Raw genomic sequence first — 16,565 nt, forward strand, 5'->3', positions numbered from 1 at the left:
GTTTTCTTTGATGGCCATTCTGCAGAACCAGGGCAGTGGACAGGATGCAGGGATGACCCGTCATCCAGGAGGTGCCAAGATAAGAGGGAGGGAGGAGGGTGGAGGGGAGTGGAATATATAGGAAATGGAATGGGTGAGAGTAGTTTCTATGCCTTTTTCTTTTTGGCTACCCCCCCATGTAGGGGGAAAAAGCCTTTGGTATATGTATGTATGATTCACTTGCAACCGATATTGGTCCAAACTATTGTCACTTACAGAAATGTAACCAGTCACCAGCCTTGGTGTAACACAAACTGCTGGTCCTAACTATCAAGAACTTGAATAAACTACAATTACCATGACAGAAATGGCATAAAGTTCTAACTTTCAAATAATTATTTTTCATCTATAACTACATCTTTTATCAAATTTCTGCCTATATTTAACTTACAGACATGTTCATTACAACAGATGGTAATTTAGCAAAGGGAATGAAACTGTAACATCTTTCAGTGTATCTCACACAAATATATTGTGAACAATGATGAAGAACTACGTGAACATTATATCTTCACCTTTCCCAATTTCATGATGCAAAAAAATATTTCTTATTCATCTCTGAAACACTTGTGCTATCCACTACAATATAAAAAAACTCCAACTACTTATTACCCAAGTGGAAGGACAATGATCTCGAAAACAAAATATTCTTTTTAATCACAAATTTCTTGACAATATCTCTCTGCTGTTTTAATGTTAGTATCAAGTCTGGCATAAAGGTAAATTCATTTCATATTTGATTATAATAAGAATATAATATCCTTATTTCTTAATTTTATATTAATGAAAACACAAAATGGTAATGTTCATTTTATATTTCAAATTTCAAAGTTTGCTTTAGACCATTGTATTGGACTTTTCTATCTTACTCCATTTTTAACCAATGAATTTATTCATAAATTCATTAGAAAAAAATATACATCAGTAAGGGAACTATCAAATTACAAAATACTTGTAGCACTGCAAGGAAGTCACTTGAGCTATTGGCTGAAGACAGCTAGATGCTTAAAAAACTGTCTTATCTAATTCTGCAGGATCTGAGCAATGATAGACTACAAATAAGTAAATTACAGTACTAAGTCTCATTGTAAGTGACTGTGCAGTTCGTGCAATGTATTGGCACTTTTTATCACCCCAAGTTTGGATATTATAGCTCGTTTATCATATCATTGGGCAAAATGAAAAAGTCTCTTAAGGTATGCATGTAACAACATCAATACACTTATCCAAGTCCAGCATCAACTGAAGGTTCTTTCTCCTTGAGTATACAGAACCTAAACCTTGCTCTGATTAATCCCTTTCATTTTTTTTAACTAAGCAGGAACCATTTCTTAATCAGAACACACTCCAGTCTGTTCTTCAGGTAATTAAACCTGAATGACAAAACTCAGACCAAAATCTCCATCAAGTTGGAGATGTTTAAGTATTATGCAGCACTGGCATGACTGCCATAATAATATTTCCCAGGTTGTGCAAAGACTGATAAAGATGTAAGACCGAGTGCCTAAAATACGTGTTACGTTATTTCCAATGTCATCAACAAGAAAGGTAAAAGCTAAGAAAATAAGAGCAATTGTACAGTTATGTGAAAGCTCTTCAGGTAATTACAAACTGGACTTAAAACTGTATTCCTTTTGGTAACCTGTCCAGTGCAAAGCACCACTTACTATTATCAACTCAAGTGCAAAGAGGATTGAACATGTTTTTGTGTTTCTTATAATACAACAAATATTCAAACTTTAAAACTGGTCTACAAGGCCAAAAATGAGGTATCAAAATCTTACAGAAACTCTGTGAACCAAATAGAAGCACATATACAAACCAGTCTAGATCCAAATCACTAGGTTTCAGTCAAGAATGATTAAAAAAATATATATACATAATGATTTAAGTTTAATATCCACATCCATATCATGACCAGTGCTTAAGAAATTAAGCAAATACTGTACATTATATGTACCAAACTGTTATTTCCATTTGCTGAGTTTGAGTTTTAGTAATACAGTATTACAACCACTACATTTTACCATTACTCAACACTCCCTAACACCATAAGGAAAAAATAAATCTAACTCCTTCAGTATTCTACTTGTGGCACCAATAATTAACTTTGTAACAGTAGGACAGCTAAAATAATGACATGCAAATTATCTACTCATTGTTGTTACCAATTTTTCATATTTTGATACCCTACTGAATTTACTTCTTATGACAAGAGCTTTCTTCACTCGGTGAGCAGTCCCAACGGTGATGGACCTCTGGGGTGAAGTTGATGATGCGCACATGTGTGGCTTGGCACTTCTCACGCTTGGGTGGAATTGGACACAACTTGTAGCTCACTTCATCCCCTTCCAGTGGAATATATTCCCCTTCAATACTGTAATAAAAGAAAATACATAGATGTACCAAAAATATTTCCCCCCCCTTTTAACCATTTTAATACAACTCAAATTCTCACACACAGCATTGGTTGCCAAATGTACAATTCATCACACTATTTGCATTATAAAATATAAAGTCACTGCTGTAGTACTTGTTCTCCTTTACTCTGAGTAATAATAAACACAGAAAACTTGATCAAACCAATTCAGAGAATCCAGGGATAACTAGGTACAGCTGCAAAAAATACATATAAATCAAGATGCCGACGCTGGCACCCTCGTATACCTACTCGCACCTCATGACACCTATGTGGGTCTCATCATACCAAAGAGGTTAAGTCGGGCAACTAACTCAAAACATACACCCATCCCAAAGTGATTCAAACCCCATTAGTTCTCCTTCCCACCGTAGCTACTTCATTCATGAGGTGGATGGAAAAGAGAATGAAAAGGTTTCGAAGGGTATGGGATGGGGGCAAACTCAACTTTGTCATCTCTCTATAAAGAGAAGGCCTTCTGATAGATAGATAGACAGATAGATAGACTTTATCTGGCAATGAATCTATGTACATGAAGTGCACATAATGACAAGAACACATAGTTCGGAAAAATAATTGCAAACTGCCGAGGATAACACAAAAAGCATGTACGCTTATTTCCATTGTGGTCCTCATCAGATTGTTATTCTACACTAAGTCACACAGACAACATACGTAGGGGGTTAAGGGGACCAGAGACAATCATGAGTAATACCAGTCAGTACACATATGACACATAAACATTGTTATAGTTTTGCTAATATTACTAAAATGTTCGTATACATAGGATTTTGAGACCAAAAATTGAGCACCATCACAAAAAGGAACATTGCATTAAGCAAAGGAACAACAAAATAATGTTAAATTGTAACAAAACAATATGAGTGAGTACTATATCAGAGTAGTTCCATTAATGATATACTACATTATTCTACAGCTGTATCAACATGTATGAGTGAGTACTATATCAGCGTAGTAGTATTAATGATATACTACATTATTCTACAGCTGTATCAACATGTTGTTATAGTGAATGCTACACTGCAGCTAGGGTCACCTATTAATTAATTCTAACATTTTACCTGAATCTCAGGACGGAGTGGGCAATTAGTATGAGCACTAGGGAGTAGTACATTATAACCTGAAGCACCAGAAGTAGGGTACAGGGGACCAGTACTCGTATGAGTAAAACAACAAGGAGAACGAGGAAAAAGGTCAGATCATAACTGTTCTCGGACCCTACCTGAGACATATACCATACTATGACTAGCAAAACAAAGGTGGAAACCAATTTGTAACATCAAACATTGTTATACTAAACTAAACTTCTGAAGGATATAAAAAAGGGGGGGGGGAGTTCAGAACAGTTATGAGTGAATGCAGATTTGGATGGTATTACTCATGAAGTCAGGTATCCCTCACTAAGCTAGTAGTACATAAAATCAAGGCTGTTCTCTGGTATGCATGTACAATAAATGAACCACAAAAAAATGCCCCCTATCATGTTCTTTGCAACCCACTAACCCTTCTCTATTCCCCAATAATGTACTGTATATCTGAAAACCACATTCGTTATGTACAATAATCCCTTCCACATCCGAACTGCCATTATATGAACCCCCATTGTCCAAAATGAGTTATGTGTATTGTATGTCACTTTAATTCATTCAAAAGTGAAAACTTAGTATTAATGTGGTAGAGTGGAGACTGAGGGAGGAGCTAATGGGAATAACTTTAACTTATGTACAGTAAAACCCTTGATATAATGGACAATATGGGGACAGGTCTGTCGTTCCATCCGAAGATCTATTATAACTGAGGATTTGTTATATTCGATGGAATACCGGACTGATCTGTTATATCCCAAAGTTTGTCTGGTATCAGAAATTAGTAGGATTAGAAATTATAGTAAACCCTTGATATAACAGACGATATGGGGACAGGTCTGTCGTTACATTCGAAAATCCGTTATAACCGAGGATACCTTGCTATAACAGATGAAAATCCATTATACCCAAGGATCCCTTGCTATAACGGATGAAAATCCATTTTAGCGAGGGTTTATCCAGTCCGAGTTTTTGTCTGTTATATCCGATATCCTGTGTATTAAGATCCATTATATCAAGGGTTTACTGTATCTGAATACTTTCAATATCCAAATATTGCACTGGCCTTATTATTTCGGATATGGGAGGGATTACTCAATTACTTACTCAGAGATATGCACAAAGATGTCATTCGTCTCCCCTTCAGGAGTGATGAACCCATGGCCTTTGGTGCGGCAAAAGGACTTGATTTTCCCTTTCACTTCTGGATTGTTGAATGCAATATCAGAGCTGCAACAGTGAGAGGTATCAAGGGTTTTATTATGATATATTCAAATGAGACATGACTTACATGGGCACATCAATGCACACTGTATACATACATACATATACCAAGGCTTTTTCCCCCTTTCAAGGGAGGTAGCCAAAAAGGGAAAGGCATAAAAACACTCCCACCCATTTCATCCCTAAATACACTCCACACCCCTCCCACCCTCCCTCTCATCTGAGCACCTCCTGTATACAATAGGTATATCACAAAATTCTTATTTTCATGAAAAAGTTGACCTACTTCTTTAAAACAATACGGCAAAATATTAATGTGGATTACAGAAACTTTTCTAGATGCCCTCAATGCATATTGCAGACAAATTACAGAATTCATATTATGAAAAAGATTTAAAATTATGAAACAAAAAAGTATGTGTACTGCAGAAAGTTATCTAGATCTTTACTTGTTTATGTTTTATTAGTAAAATACAGTGAAAGTTTTGAAGTTCAAGATATGGCCAAATTAGAATTTAAGCCAAATACCTGAATAGAATCACCAGAGACACCGATCAAATAATTCCGACTGTCATCCCCGTTGGTAAGGCGACGGCAGTGAGAATTCACGAGCCCAGGTTCGAATCCGGGGACGACAGTCGGAATTATCATACCAAATAATTTATTTAAGCATGCAAGGAAACCAACCCTTATGAGACTTATGCAAAGCTTATGTGTTCATTTTACTAAAAATTAATTAGATATGTGAATAAAGACATTTTTCGAAGCAAAATGAATCTGACTGATTAATCTTTTGCCAAAACTTAATCAGCTGACTAAAAATTATGGAAGTTACATGAGAGAAAGAAACCTTGTAACATCTAAACCAAATGAAGGACATGGTACAATTAATTTCATCTGTGCACATATTTGGGAAAAGAAAATAGAAAAATAAAAATAAAGGAAAAAAAATAAACATTCCCTCAAACGAGCAATGTTAAAATTTGCATACGTAGACTTTGTGCGAGTCCTCCTTGTGATGATGGGCGAGGGCAGTGACAAGAGATTAGACTTGTTGGGACTGTCAGGCGTTATACTGTTTGGGGACGACATCTTGGCAATTTGCAAAGCTGAAAAAAATTTTTACTATTAAGTTTTGGCACATTCCTTTAGAAGTTGCATATAATAAATTAGTAATAGAAATCATAATTACATAAGTTAAATCATTGAATTATTCCAAAGAATTTGAACAAGGTAAATCTTAATGAATTAAGATAAATCTCCCCATGTGGGGTATTGGTTGCATGTTATTGTGGGGTTAATTATATCAGTTAAATCATTGAATTATTCCAAAGAATTTTAACAAGGTAAATCTTAGTGAATCAAGATAAATCTCCCCATGTGGGGTATTGGTTGCATGTTATTGTGGGGTTAAAAGCTGCTAAGTAGTATGCAGTTGATACTTTAGGGTCTATATGGGGTGTCCCTAGACACACATCACTTTGTCTTTGTAAATCTCTAATTATAGAGAAATTACATCTCCCCACTCTTAATACTGTCCTGTACCACTTCTCTGAATATCTATTTCTTTTTTTGCTGAACACTGTAGTAGGGGAGAAATTTACTGCCACAGAGTGTTCCCACTTGAGTAGTACAGGGTGACAAAAAAGAGAAGAGCATGGAGGAAAGGGAGGATTTTTGGATAGATTTAAATGAGTGCATAGATGGTTTAGATAGAAAGAAATGTTAATGTAGTGGTATTGGGAGATCTTAATGCTGGGGTAAAAGATGAACTAATAGATGGAGTGGGGAAGTGTAGAGTTCCAGGAATAAATCATAGTGGAGATGATGATGTGTCTAGAAGAGAGTTGATATGAAAAACAGTGTTTAGGAAGAAAGTCAAGCATAAGTACACATAGGAGAGGGTGGTAGATAGGGCTTTAATGGACTATATAGTGGTAACCAGGAGAAGAGTAAGAAGAATTTTAGATATACATGTTCTAAGGGGAGAGAGTGGGGAATATCAGATAATGTTTTGGAAGTTAAGATGAGATTTGAGGATAGATGGAGAGGAAAAGGACAGAAGGTAGGGAGGTGCTTAGAGTAAATTGCTTAAATGAGAAAGAAAAGGAAGAGTACAAGAAGCTGAGAGAGGAGTGGGACAGAGTGAAGGATAGAGTAAAACTAGAAGTGGAGGAATGGGGACGTTTCAAGGAGGTAGTCACAAGGTGTACAAAGATGGTGTGTGGAACAAGGAGGATGGGAGGAAATAGAAAGAAGAGTAATGAGTGGAGGGATGATGAAACAAGGAAAGTTATAGAAGAGAAGAAATGAGCATTCACAGATTGGTTACAAAATAGGATGAGAGAATCATATAAGAGGTACAAAGAAAAGAGAAGAGAAGTATAAAATTAAAGAGGCAAAGAGGAGAGATGTGAAATAGAGTAAGAGGATGACAGAAAAAATTGAAAATAATAAATGTTTTGGAAGGAAATTAAGAGAAGAGGAGGCAAATCAAGTAAAGAAGAAAAGGTAAAAGGTGCACATGGAGAGATGATAATGGAAGAGATGACAGTAAAAGGAAGATGGGCATTGTATTTTAGGGAGTTGCTATATGTGAAGGAGGATAGGGAGGGAAAGGTACCTGCAGTGGAAAGTGCTAAGAAAATGACAGTGATGAGTGAGGAAAATGGAGAAGAAATAAGGAAAGATGAAGTGAAAGCAGTTATAAAAATTATGAGAGCAGGTATGGCACCTGGGTTGGATGGGTGTCATGCAGAATGTCTCAAAAAAGAGGTACAGAGATCATGGACTGGCTGGTGAGATTATCTAATGTTTGTTTAAGAAAGGGTAGAGTGCCGGAGGACTGGAGGAGTACCTGTATAGTTCCACTTTACAAGGGAGAAGGGGACAAGTGTGAGTGTAGTAGTTTCAGAGGGATCAGTTTGTTGAGTGTAGTTGGTAAGGTTTATGAGAGGCTTTTGACTAAGAGGATTAGGAGAGGAACAGTGTAGGTTCAGGACAGATAGAGGTTGCATGGATCAAATTTTTGTGAGAAAGCTTTAGGAAAAGGTAAGGATTTTTGGGGGGCCTTTATGGATTTAGAAAAGGCTTATGACAGGGTAGACAGAAAGATATCGTGGGAGGTATTGTAGATATAAGAGATAGGAGAAAAGCTGTTAAGAGCAGTCAAGAGTTTTTATGAGAGTAGTAGAGCCTGTGTTAGAATTAGAAATGGGGAGAGTGAGTGGTTTGAGGTAAAGGCGGGACTTTGCCAGGGATGTGTCATGTCATCATGGCTGTTCAATTTATACATAGTAAATGCAAGGATGGGGTAGTGCGAGAGGTAAATGCAAGGGTAGTGGGTCAGGGCTTGGAGATGGTTAAAGAAAATGGAGAAAAGTGGGAGGCGAGCCAGCTGTTGCTTGCTGACGACACTGCCCTTGTGGCAGGATCAGAGGAGGGATTGAGGAAGTTGGTGACAGAGTTTGGGAGAGTATGTGATAGAAGAAAGCTAAAATTAAATGTGGGTAAAAGTAAGGTGATGAGATGTACAAGGGGTGAAAGTGGCAGTAGACTGGAAGTGAGCATTTAGGGAGAGCGACTGGAGGAAGTGGATAGTTTTAGATACTTGGGTGCAAATGTGGCAAGAAAAGGTGGAGTGAAGGTGGAGGTAGAATGTAGATTGAGAGAAGTGAGTAAATGCCTTGGTGGATTGAAGAGTGTAATGAGGAATAGACATTTGGGAATGGATGCTAAGAGGAGACTGTATGAAGGAGTGATTGTGCCAACAGCACTGTATGGGGCAGAAACATGGAACATAAGAGAGGAAGAGAGAAGGAGTTTGAATGTGTTTGAGATGAGGTGTCTGAGAAGTATGATGGGGGTTACTAGGCTAGATAGAGTGAGAAATGAGGAGGTGAGGAGGAGAACGGGGGTGGAAAGGGAGTTGGGAGATAGGGTTGATGAAAGAGTATTAGGATGGTTTGGACACATGGAAAGAATGAGTGAAGAAAGACTAGTAAAAGAGGTATGGAAGGCACATGTGGAGGGAGTGAACATGAGGGGATATCCTAGGATGAAGTGGATGGATGGGGTGAAGGGGGCTTTGGGGAAGAGGGGAATGTCTGTTGAGGAAGGACGGGAGAGGACAGAAGACAGGGGTGAATGGAGAATGGTTGTATATGGATGATGTTGTGATGCATGAGGTGGAATGGGCGGGGGGATGGGGGGTGAGGTAGTATGTGTGAGCAAAATTTGACGCAGCCCGAAGGGATTTCTCCCCATCTTCTCCTTTTATGCATGGGGGGACGGAGAGGGGGGGGTCGCCAATTTAATGAAGTGGCCGTGCTGTGGATGTGCTGTGTCTTGCGACACTGCTTCTGACCCAGGGCAGTGGACAAGGTGCAGGGATGACCCGTCATCCGGGAGGTGCTAAGATAAGAGGGAGGGTGGAGGGGTGTGGAGTGTATTCAGGGATGGAATGGGTGGGAATGATTTTATGCCTTTTTCTTTTTCGCTACCTCCCTTGTAAGGGGGAAAAAGCCTTGGTATATGTATGTATGTATGTATGTATGTATGTAAATGCAAGGGTAATGAACTGGGAATTGGAGACAGTTATAGAAAACAGAGAAAAATGGGAGATTAGCCAGCTACTGTTTGCTGACGACAACTTGTAGCAGGATCAGAGGAGTGATTAAGGAAGTTAGTGATAGAGTTTGGGAAAGTATGTGAAAGAAGGAAATTGAAGATAAATATGGGTAAAAGTAAGGTGATGAGATGTACAATGGGAGAGGATAGCAGCAAATTGGAAGTGATTATTAAGGGAGAGAGGCTGTAGGAGTGGAGGTAGAATGTAGATTGAAAGAAGCAAGTAAATGCCTTGGGGATTAAAACATGTAATGAGAAATAGACATTTGGAAATGGATGCTAAGAGGAGATTGTATGAAGGGGTGATTATGCCAACAGTACTGCATGGGGCAGAAACATGGAACATAAGAGAGGAAGAATGAGTTTAAATGTGTTTGAGATGAAATGCCTGAGAAGTATGGTTGGGGTTACTAGACTGGATGAAGTGAGAAATGAAGAGGCGAGGAGGAGAGCAGTGGTGGAAAAGGAGTTGATAGATAGGGTTGATGAAATAGTATTGGGATGGTTTGGACACATGGAAAGAATAAATGAAGAAAGATTAGTAAAAGAAGTGTGAAAGGCAGAGGTGGATGGAGTGAACATGTGGGGGCGACCAAGGATGGGATGGATTGATGGGGTAAAAGGGGCATTGGGAAAGAGGGGGATGTCTGTTGAAGGAGGAAGGAAGAAGATAGAAGATAGGGGTGAGTGGAAATTGGTTGTGTATGGATGATGCTGTGATGCATGGAAGGGAGTGGATGGGGGATGGGTTAGGGAGTATGTGTGAATGATATTTTGACTCAGTGCAAAGGGATTTCTCCCTGTCTTTTTTTTTTTTCTGCATGAGGGAATGGAGACGGGAGTCCCCAATTTAATGAAGTAACCTTGCTATGGATGTGTTGTGTCTTGCTGCATTACTTCTGACCCAGAGCAGTGGGTGAGATGCAGGGATGACCCATCATCCAGGGGAAGCCAAGAAAAAAAGGGAGGAAGGGAGGGGTGGTGAATGGGAGTGGAGTATGTGGGGATGAAATGAGTGAGAGTGGATTTATGCTTTTGACTTTGGGTACCTCCCATGTACTGGGGAAAAAAGCTGTTGGTATATGTATGTATGTATGTATGTATAATATATATATATATATATATATATATATATATATATATATATATATATATATATATATATATATATATATATATATATATATATATATACACACACACTAGTAACTAGACACTGCGAGATACAAAGGCGGGACACAACGAGCATAACTCCCCTTCCCGCAAAATACAACTAGGTAAATATACAAATACAATAGCTAAAATATGTGAAAAAGTCTTCAAAAGTAGACGGACTAAATATCTGGAAGAAAACAATACATTAAACCCTTGATATAACAGATGATATGGGGACAGGGGTCTGTCATTATATCCAAAGATCTGTTATAACTGAGGATCCATTATATTCAATGGAAATATCAGAGAGATCTGTTATATCCCCAAGTTTGTCCAGCATTAGAAATTACAGTAAGCCCTCGATATAATGGACAATATGGGGACAGGTCTGTCATTATATCTGATGATCTGTTATAACTGAGGATCCCTTGCTATAATGGATGAAAATCCGTTAGAGCACGGGTTTGTCCAGTCAGATTTTTTGTCCATTATATTTGATATCCAGTATATCGAGATCCGTTATATCGAGGGTTTATTGTATACTGAATCCAAAACAATTTGGCTTTAGACAAGGAAGATCATGTGCCACAAACTTGATTTTTTATTCAAGGTAAATAGATATAATGCAAGAAAGGGACGGATGGGCAGATTGTGCTTTCCTGGATTTACAAAAGGGGTTTGATAAAGTGCCACACAAAAAGCTATCAAGAAAACTAGAAACAACAGGTGTACAAGGAAATACACTTAATTTTACAGAAAAGTCTATTATATTGAACTGTATCAGCTGCACAATGAATGCTTGATTTACTGGAACATTCTAATTACCAGAATTGCCCTTGGCTGAATTATTTAATTAAATTAAGCTTCTGCTGCATACAGTATATATATTCTTTGATATGGAGTGGTGTACAAAGTTTTCAAATCAAGTAAATTTCCTGAACAACTACAAGAGACACACAATGTAACTAGATAGTTGAAACATGAGCAAATGTGTAAATACACATGAAAAAAACATTAACATATTAAGTGATGACCATTGCTTCTCTTATGGATAAAACAAGGGAGTGCATTACAACAAAAAATTCTAAAACTATCCAGTGCACTTTGTCTTATTAGTATATTAAGTGTAATTCTAAACATACCCAATATATTTGTATTACCTTAGCGGGGTCTCCCTTTCAAATAATGCTGCCATCATATCTGATGGTCATAAGCATTTTATCAATTCTTAACTAAACAACTCCTACAAATCATATTTTGTAATCACACTTGTACAGCATATTCAGATGCCACTCCCTGCTCCATCAACAAATTCAAAGACAACACATTGCTGCATGCCAGACCCCCCTGATATCCATTCCTCTGAATCCTCTCTCCCTTTTAAGGACAGAGTCCACCTGGCTAGACTGCAATACAATCACCATCCAGCCCTTCTAAGCTACTAAAAGACGCTGGATGACAGCATCCCAGATTATTGTCCAGGATGTAACACTCCATCCCATACAACACATGGAAGACTGCACTGTACACAATCATGGACTCACATGAAGAATTGTCACCCCAGAACGCCCACATGAAGAATCGTCATCCCATGAGATCCCACTTAAAGAATTGTCACCCCAGTATGCCAAATATCAACAGTGGAATAAAGTTTAGGTTAGGTTAGGTTGAATAAGGGTTATGCTTATTGTCATCAACTTGTGCAACCAAAGAATTGTAAACCCAGGACGGCCCACATGAAGAATGGTCACCCTATGATCGCCCACATGAAGAACTGTCACCCTGTTGAAGTGTGGGGTGACGATTCTTTGTGTGATCCCAGTCATGCATGCCAACAACACGATATACACTCTACAAGGGATTTGTGGGAAAACCCTCTACCAGCTGCAGCATTCCTCAGGGAGATGGGACTGCTTGGCCAGGCGGTCTAGAGAACAGCAACAATAACAACAACAACCAATTATGGGGTACAGTGCTACTAGAATTAGCCAGAGCACTGCTCCAGTACTTCTACAAGTCAGTGACATTTCTTTTTTTTTCTTCTTCTTCTTTCTGTTAGACTTAGTGATATATTGCAAAAATTATATATTCAATACAGGCAAGATAAAATTTTGAGGTCATAAAATATATTAAATTAAGCACTTTCCTCACATTCATGGCTTAATACTACACCCAGAGCTCTGGCACCTAGAAAATTGGCACTGCATCTCTGTTTCTGTCTCCATACTCCCTCTGGGACCAACTCTCAATCCTCAGACCAAGGCAAAGATCTCTAACAACTTTAACTATATTTCCTTCACTCTTTCCCATAGGAAGAGCTTTCAAACAACTCTCCTTCTCCTATTAACTGATGACACAAATACTTGCAGTTTACTATAACATGGACAACAGTTTAATTTTTCTTCCTAGAGATCTATTATCTATAAGAGGAACTGAGGACTACTGCCTACTACTTTGGTGTGGGGTCAAGTTATGAGTCTATGAACATCATTGCAATATCCATTATCATTAATAATATACAGTGTACAATACTCCTAAACCTATATATACATCACTGCATATAGGTCCTGGAGCTGCAGCGTCTACGTCGTGGGACCACCCCCCAACCCCAAGAGTTGGGGGCCAAACGGCAGCAACTACCCCTGGCCACCGGCTCTACGCAGGTGGCACCGATCCCCAAGAGGAGCTACGCCTACCTTGGGGAGTACCACAATCACTGCATATATCTGATATATTACTAGATTAGATTACAATTTGTCTTAGGTTTCTAGACTTATTACCACTGCGTGGTGTTCTGAAACAATATTGCCGTAATTTGAATTTAATAATTATACTTGTGTACATACATGATAAAAATATATATTAACATTCAAATTTTGTCTAACTTCTGTGAATTATAAAAACATGACAATTTTAAATTATCAATACCATGATAAAACCTACATGGTCTTACTAATCTTAAAAAATTTTTTGCAGATGCTGGTGACTAAAAAATTTAAACTTAACTCATGACAACAGTGTTTCTAGAAAAATATTTTAAGAATCATATATGATGGACATAAAAACCCTAATTATCAAACACTATGAGTAATACAAGTGACAGCTGGATTTCTTGAAAAATATCTTATGAATAAAATATAATGGAACTAAAAAACCCATATAATTATCAAACACTACCTATGAAGCCAATACTCACTGACCGATTGACAAATGTGAAATCCCAACATCATTCTAAGCAAGAACTTATTAATGTATTAGTTTACATGAACAACATTAATCAACTCACCCAATTCATCTTAAATATCGCATTACTAATTGTGATTTATAAAAAAAAAATCACCCTTAATCATCCACGGACAATAAAGAAAATAAATTCTTTAAATGTTTCATCTTTTAACCCACCCTGAGACTGCTTGGGAATCCCAATTTCGTAAATTCCAGGTAACTAATCGACTCGATGTCGACAAGCTTATTTTTCTAAGAATATCAAAACTACTATTTCTGACACGATACATCAATCTATAACTTAGCACGTACATGAATGTGTCTAAATTCCTACTCGTCCGACGAAGATCGACAAGTCTGGCGCCTGCCTTGGCACCAGTGGACATCGATAAGCTTTTCAAAGTTTGAGGTCACAGGAGAATATGCACTTCAGATCTATAATATCCTTTCCTAATAATAACTTTTGGATGCAATTATCATTCTACATATTACAGTTATAATATCAAATAAACCTGATCTATACCAATTCACCTGCTATCAAGTATCACTCACTCTCTGGCGTTTGTTTACCGCTTCCAGGTCTGCCAACCTATGCGTCGCCACACTGTCTCTGCTAGCGATGTTGGTTATTTGCGCATGGCGGGCTTAAATCCCAGCCATCAGCAGAGCGTGCGTGTGGCCATGCTCCAGCCATCGGTAATGCAGATGTGCTCTATTTCACGTAAGTCATGTAGACATTTGCACAGATTAAAGATATGTCTTCGACAAAAAAGTTTCACAAAATCACACGAGAGTATATAAACCTAAAATCGATCCTCGAGCAGATACTGAAAGCTTCAAGAACATTTCAAGCCGTTACTGTCCCCTATGAGCAATAGAATAGGGATATGTTTCAATACGTAAGGTATTGCCCATGCGTAAGTCTTATTCGAACTTATGCGGAAGGGTAGTAGTTGTCTATCAAGAGTACAGCAAATGGTTCATGACCATGGTGAAATACTCGATTCTAAATTGTTTGATTTTCTCCACAAATTGATGAAATTTAAGTAAAATCTGTTGTTGATAATACATTATTCTCTTATCAGGTTGAGACTAGACATCAGTTAATGTGAGAAAAGGTATTCAGGAAATCAATCCAAAGAGGGATATAATGATACACTAAGTAAAATGTTGACTCCAGTAGTTATTTGCTTTGGAATATACAGGAAAAAGGGGTGTGAGGGGTGTGTTTTGGCTTGGTTTACTATAAGAACAATTCTATATCAAAATCTTGCCGAGAAAACACTTGCTCAGAAAATTCAACCAGAATAAAATATTAAACGAGGGCTACTGAGTATAGAACTGACTAACATTTGATTACTCAGAATTGTTTTGTGAATACTAAAAAAAATCGTTTTCCTAATATGGTAATGAATACTACGCATCGATAACACGATGCATTTCAAACACTATTATTTCAAACACAATAAAGAAAAAATATATAAAGATTACATTAGAAATCAATATAATTATATAATGACGATTCAGTTTCACATTTGTTCATAAAACAAATCATATATTAGGAAAAAAGCGCAAACTTGCTGTGAGTCGTCCACAACCTTACAGTCAAGAGGCTCTCGAAGCACTCGTAACCTTTGCGCCATTTAGTTTATTTTGTTTGTGTTGTTCTTCTTTTCGTTTCTAATGTAAACTTTATGCAAGTTTGATCAAGACCCTGTCATATTTCTGTTGAATATAAACCTACTGTGACTTCTAGAATATGGTTTGGTGTAAATCAAGACGATATAATTCAAAAGTGGAGAAGGAAGAATCTTGTCAACAGTCGGATAGGTAAGATTGCAATTTAACAATTCATTTTTAATCTTTCCATTTGTGATATATTCAAGCACTTCGCTTATTTATTGATATCAATGTAGCAGGATTCATCATAGGAATTTTTTGTGTTCAAGGAAAATAAAATAATTACGAATTTAATCATCACAGTAGCACGAAACTCGTATTTCGTTTTCGAATAATCGAAGTTGTGAATTACCCGGTACAGTGAGGTAGAAATGAACTAATAAGTTTTATTACAAATTACATAGCGAATTATTTTGCATGTGTTAATTATTCACACATTACGCACACGCATCCAGGATGTATATAACATGTAATAATATGTTTTTACATAATTGTGATATTAGTATGCGTACATTAATTCTTTAATTGGTTAAATTATGTGCGTATGTTATGTGCTGGACACGAGATTGATAACTATCCTCCCAGGTGAGAGCTCACAGCTTGTATACAGACTAATTTATGTATTTGTAATCAAGTTGTTTGTTTATATTTAATTATACTAATTAATTAATCCGTTTTCCATCATGAGATTATCTCCTAATCCTATTCCAACTTTAAAAGTTAAGCTCTTATCTAATGTCTGCATTCAAGATATGCATAGATATTTGTGTTTAGTCATAAGCTGAAACCGGATATTGGTGTGTTTTTGTTCAGAATGCGCGTTTGTGTGTATAATAATAATAATGATAATAATAGGATTGATGACTGGGTATGTTATTGTTTTATTTTTCATAGGCCAACGGCAAACAAAATCAATATAAAGTCGAGTTGGGTAGTGAGGTAAAATGTACATACCTAACCCTGACCCCCACTCCACCCATCCTTACCTCCACCCCACCGACCCACACCCCCACCCCTCCCACCTACACCCCCACCCCTCCCACCTACACCCCCACCACCACCCACCTACACCCCACCCCTCCCACCTA

The 16,565-nt window shown here is 37.5% G+C and overlaps 1 protein-coding gene across 4 annotated transcripts; it reads right to left on the reverse strand.

Annotated features, from left to right (window-relative positions):
- Nucleotides 1-678: 678 nt before the first annotated feature.
- Nucleotides 679-14,482, reverse strand: LOC143025374 (cold shock domain-containing protein CG9705). Of its 4 annotated transcripts, none has more exons than XM_076184924.1 (4): nucleotides 14,350-14,482; nucleotides 5,780-5,897; nucleotides 4,672-4,794; nucleotides 679-2,416 (listed from the first exon to the last, which is right to left on the reverse strand). In XM_076184924.1, exons 2-4 carry the CDS (start codon nucleotides 5,878-5,880, stop codon nucleotides 2,239-2,241), a joined length of 402 nt encoding a protein of 133 aa, XP_076041039.1. In that variant the 5' UTR covers nucleotides 5,881-5,897; nucleotides 14,350-14,482; the 3' UTR covers nucleotides 679-2,238. The 4 variants fall into 4 exon arrangements, with proteins under 4 accessions (XP_076041039.1, XP_076041038.1, XP_076041040.1 ...); XM_076184923.1 differs by having other exon boundaries at nucleotides 14,329-14,470; XM_076184925.1 differs by having other exon boundaries at nucleotides 14,321-14,394.
- Between the last annotated feature and the right edge of the window lie 2,083 nt (nucleotides 14,483-16,565).

Source organism: Oratosquilla oratoria, chromosome 5 (genome assembly GCF_046742065.1).
Source record: "Oratosquilla oratoria isolate Oo_2021 chromosome 5, ASM4674206v1, whole genome shotgun sequence".
Taxonomy (NCBI): domain Eukaryota; kingdom Metazoa; phylum Arthropoda; class Malacostraca; order Stomatopoda; family Squillidae; genus Oratosquilla; species Oratosquilla oratoria.

Coding starts and splice junctions, on each gene's coding strand:
- LOC143025374 (XM_076184924.1), bottom strand. CDS start 5,880: ATGTCGTCCCCAAACAGTATAACGCCTGACAGTCCCAACAAGTCTAAT. Junction 4,795..5,779: donor AGGACTCGCACAAAGTCTAC/GTATGCAAATTT, acceptor TCACTGTTGCAG/CTCTGATATTGCATTCAACA. Junction 2,417..4,671: donor ATCTTTGTGCATATCTCTGA/GTAAGTAATTGA, acceptor CTTTTATTACAG/TATTGAAGGGGAATATATTC.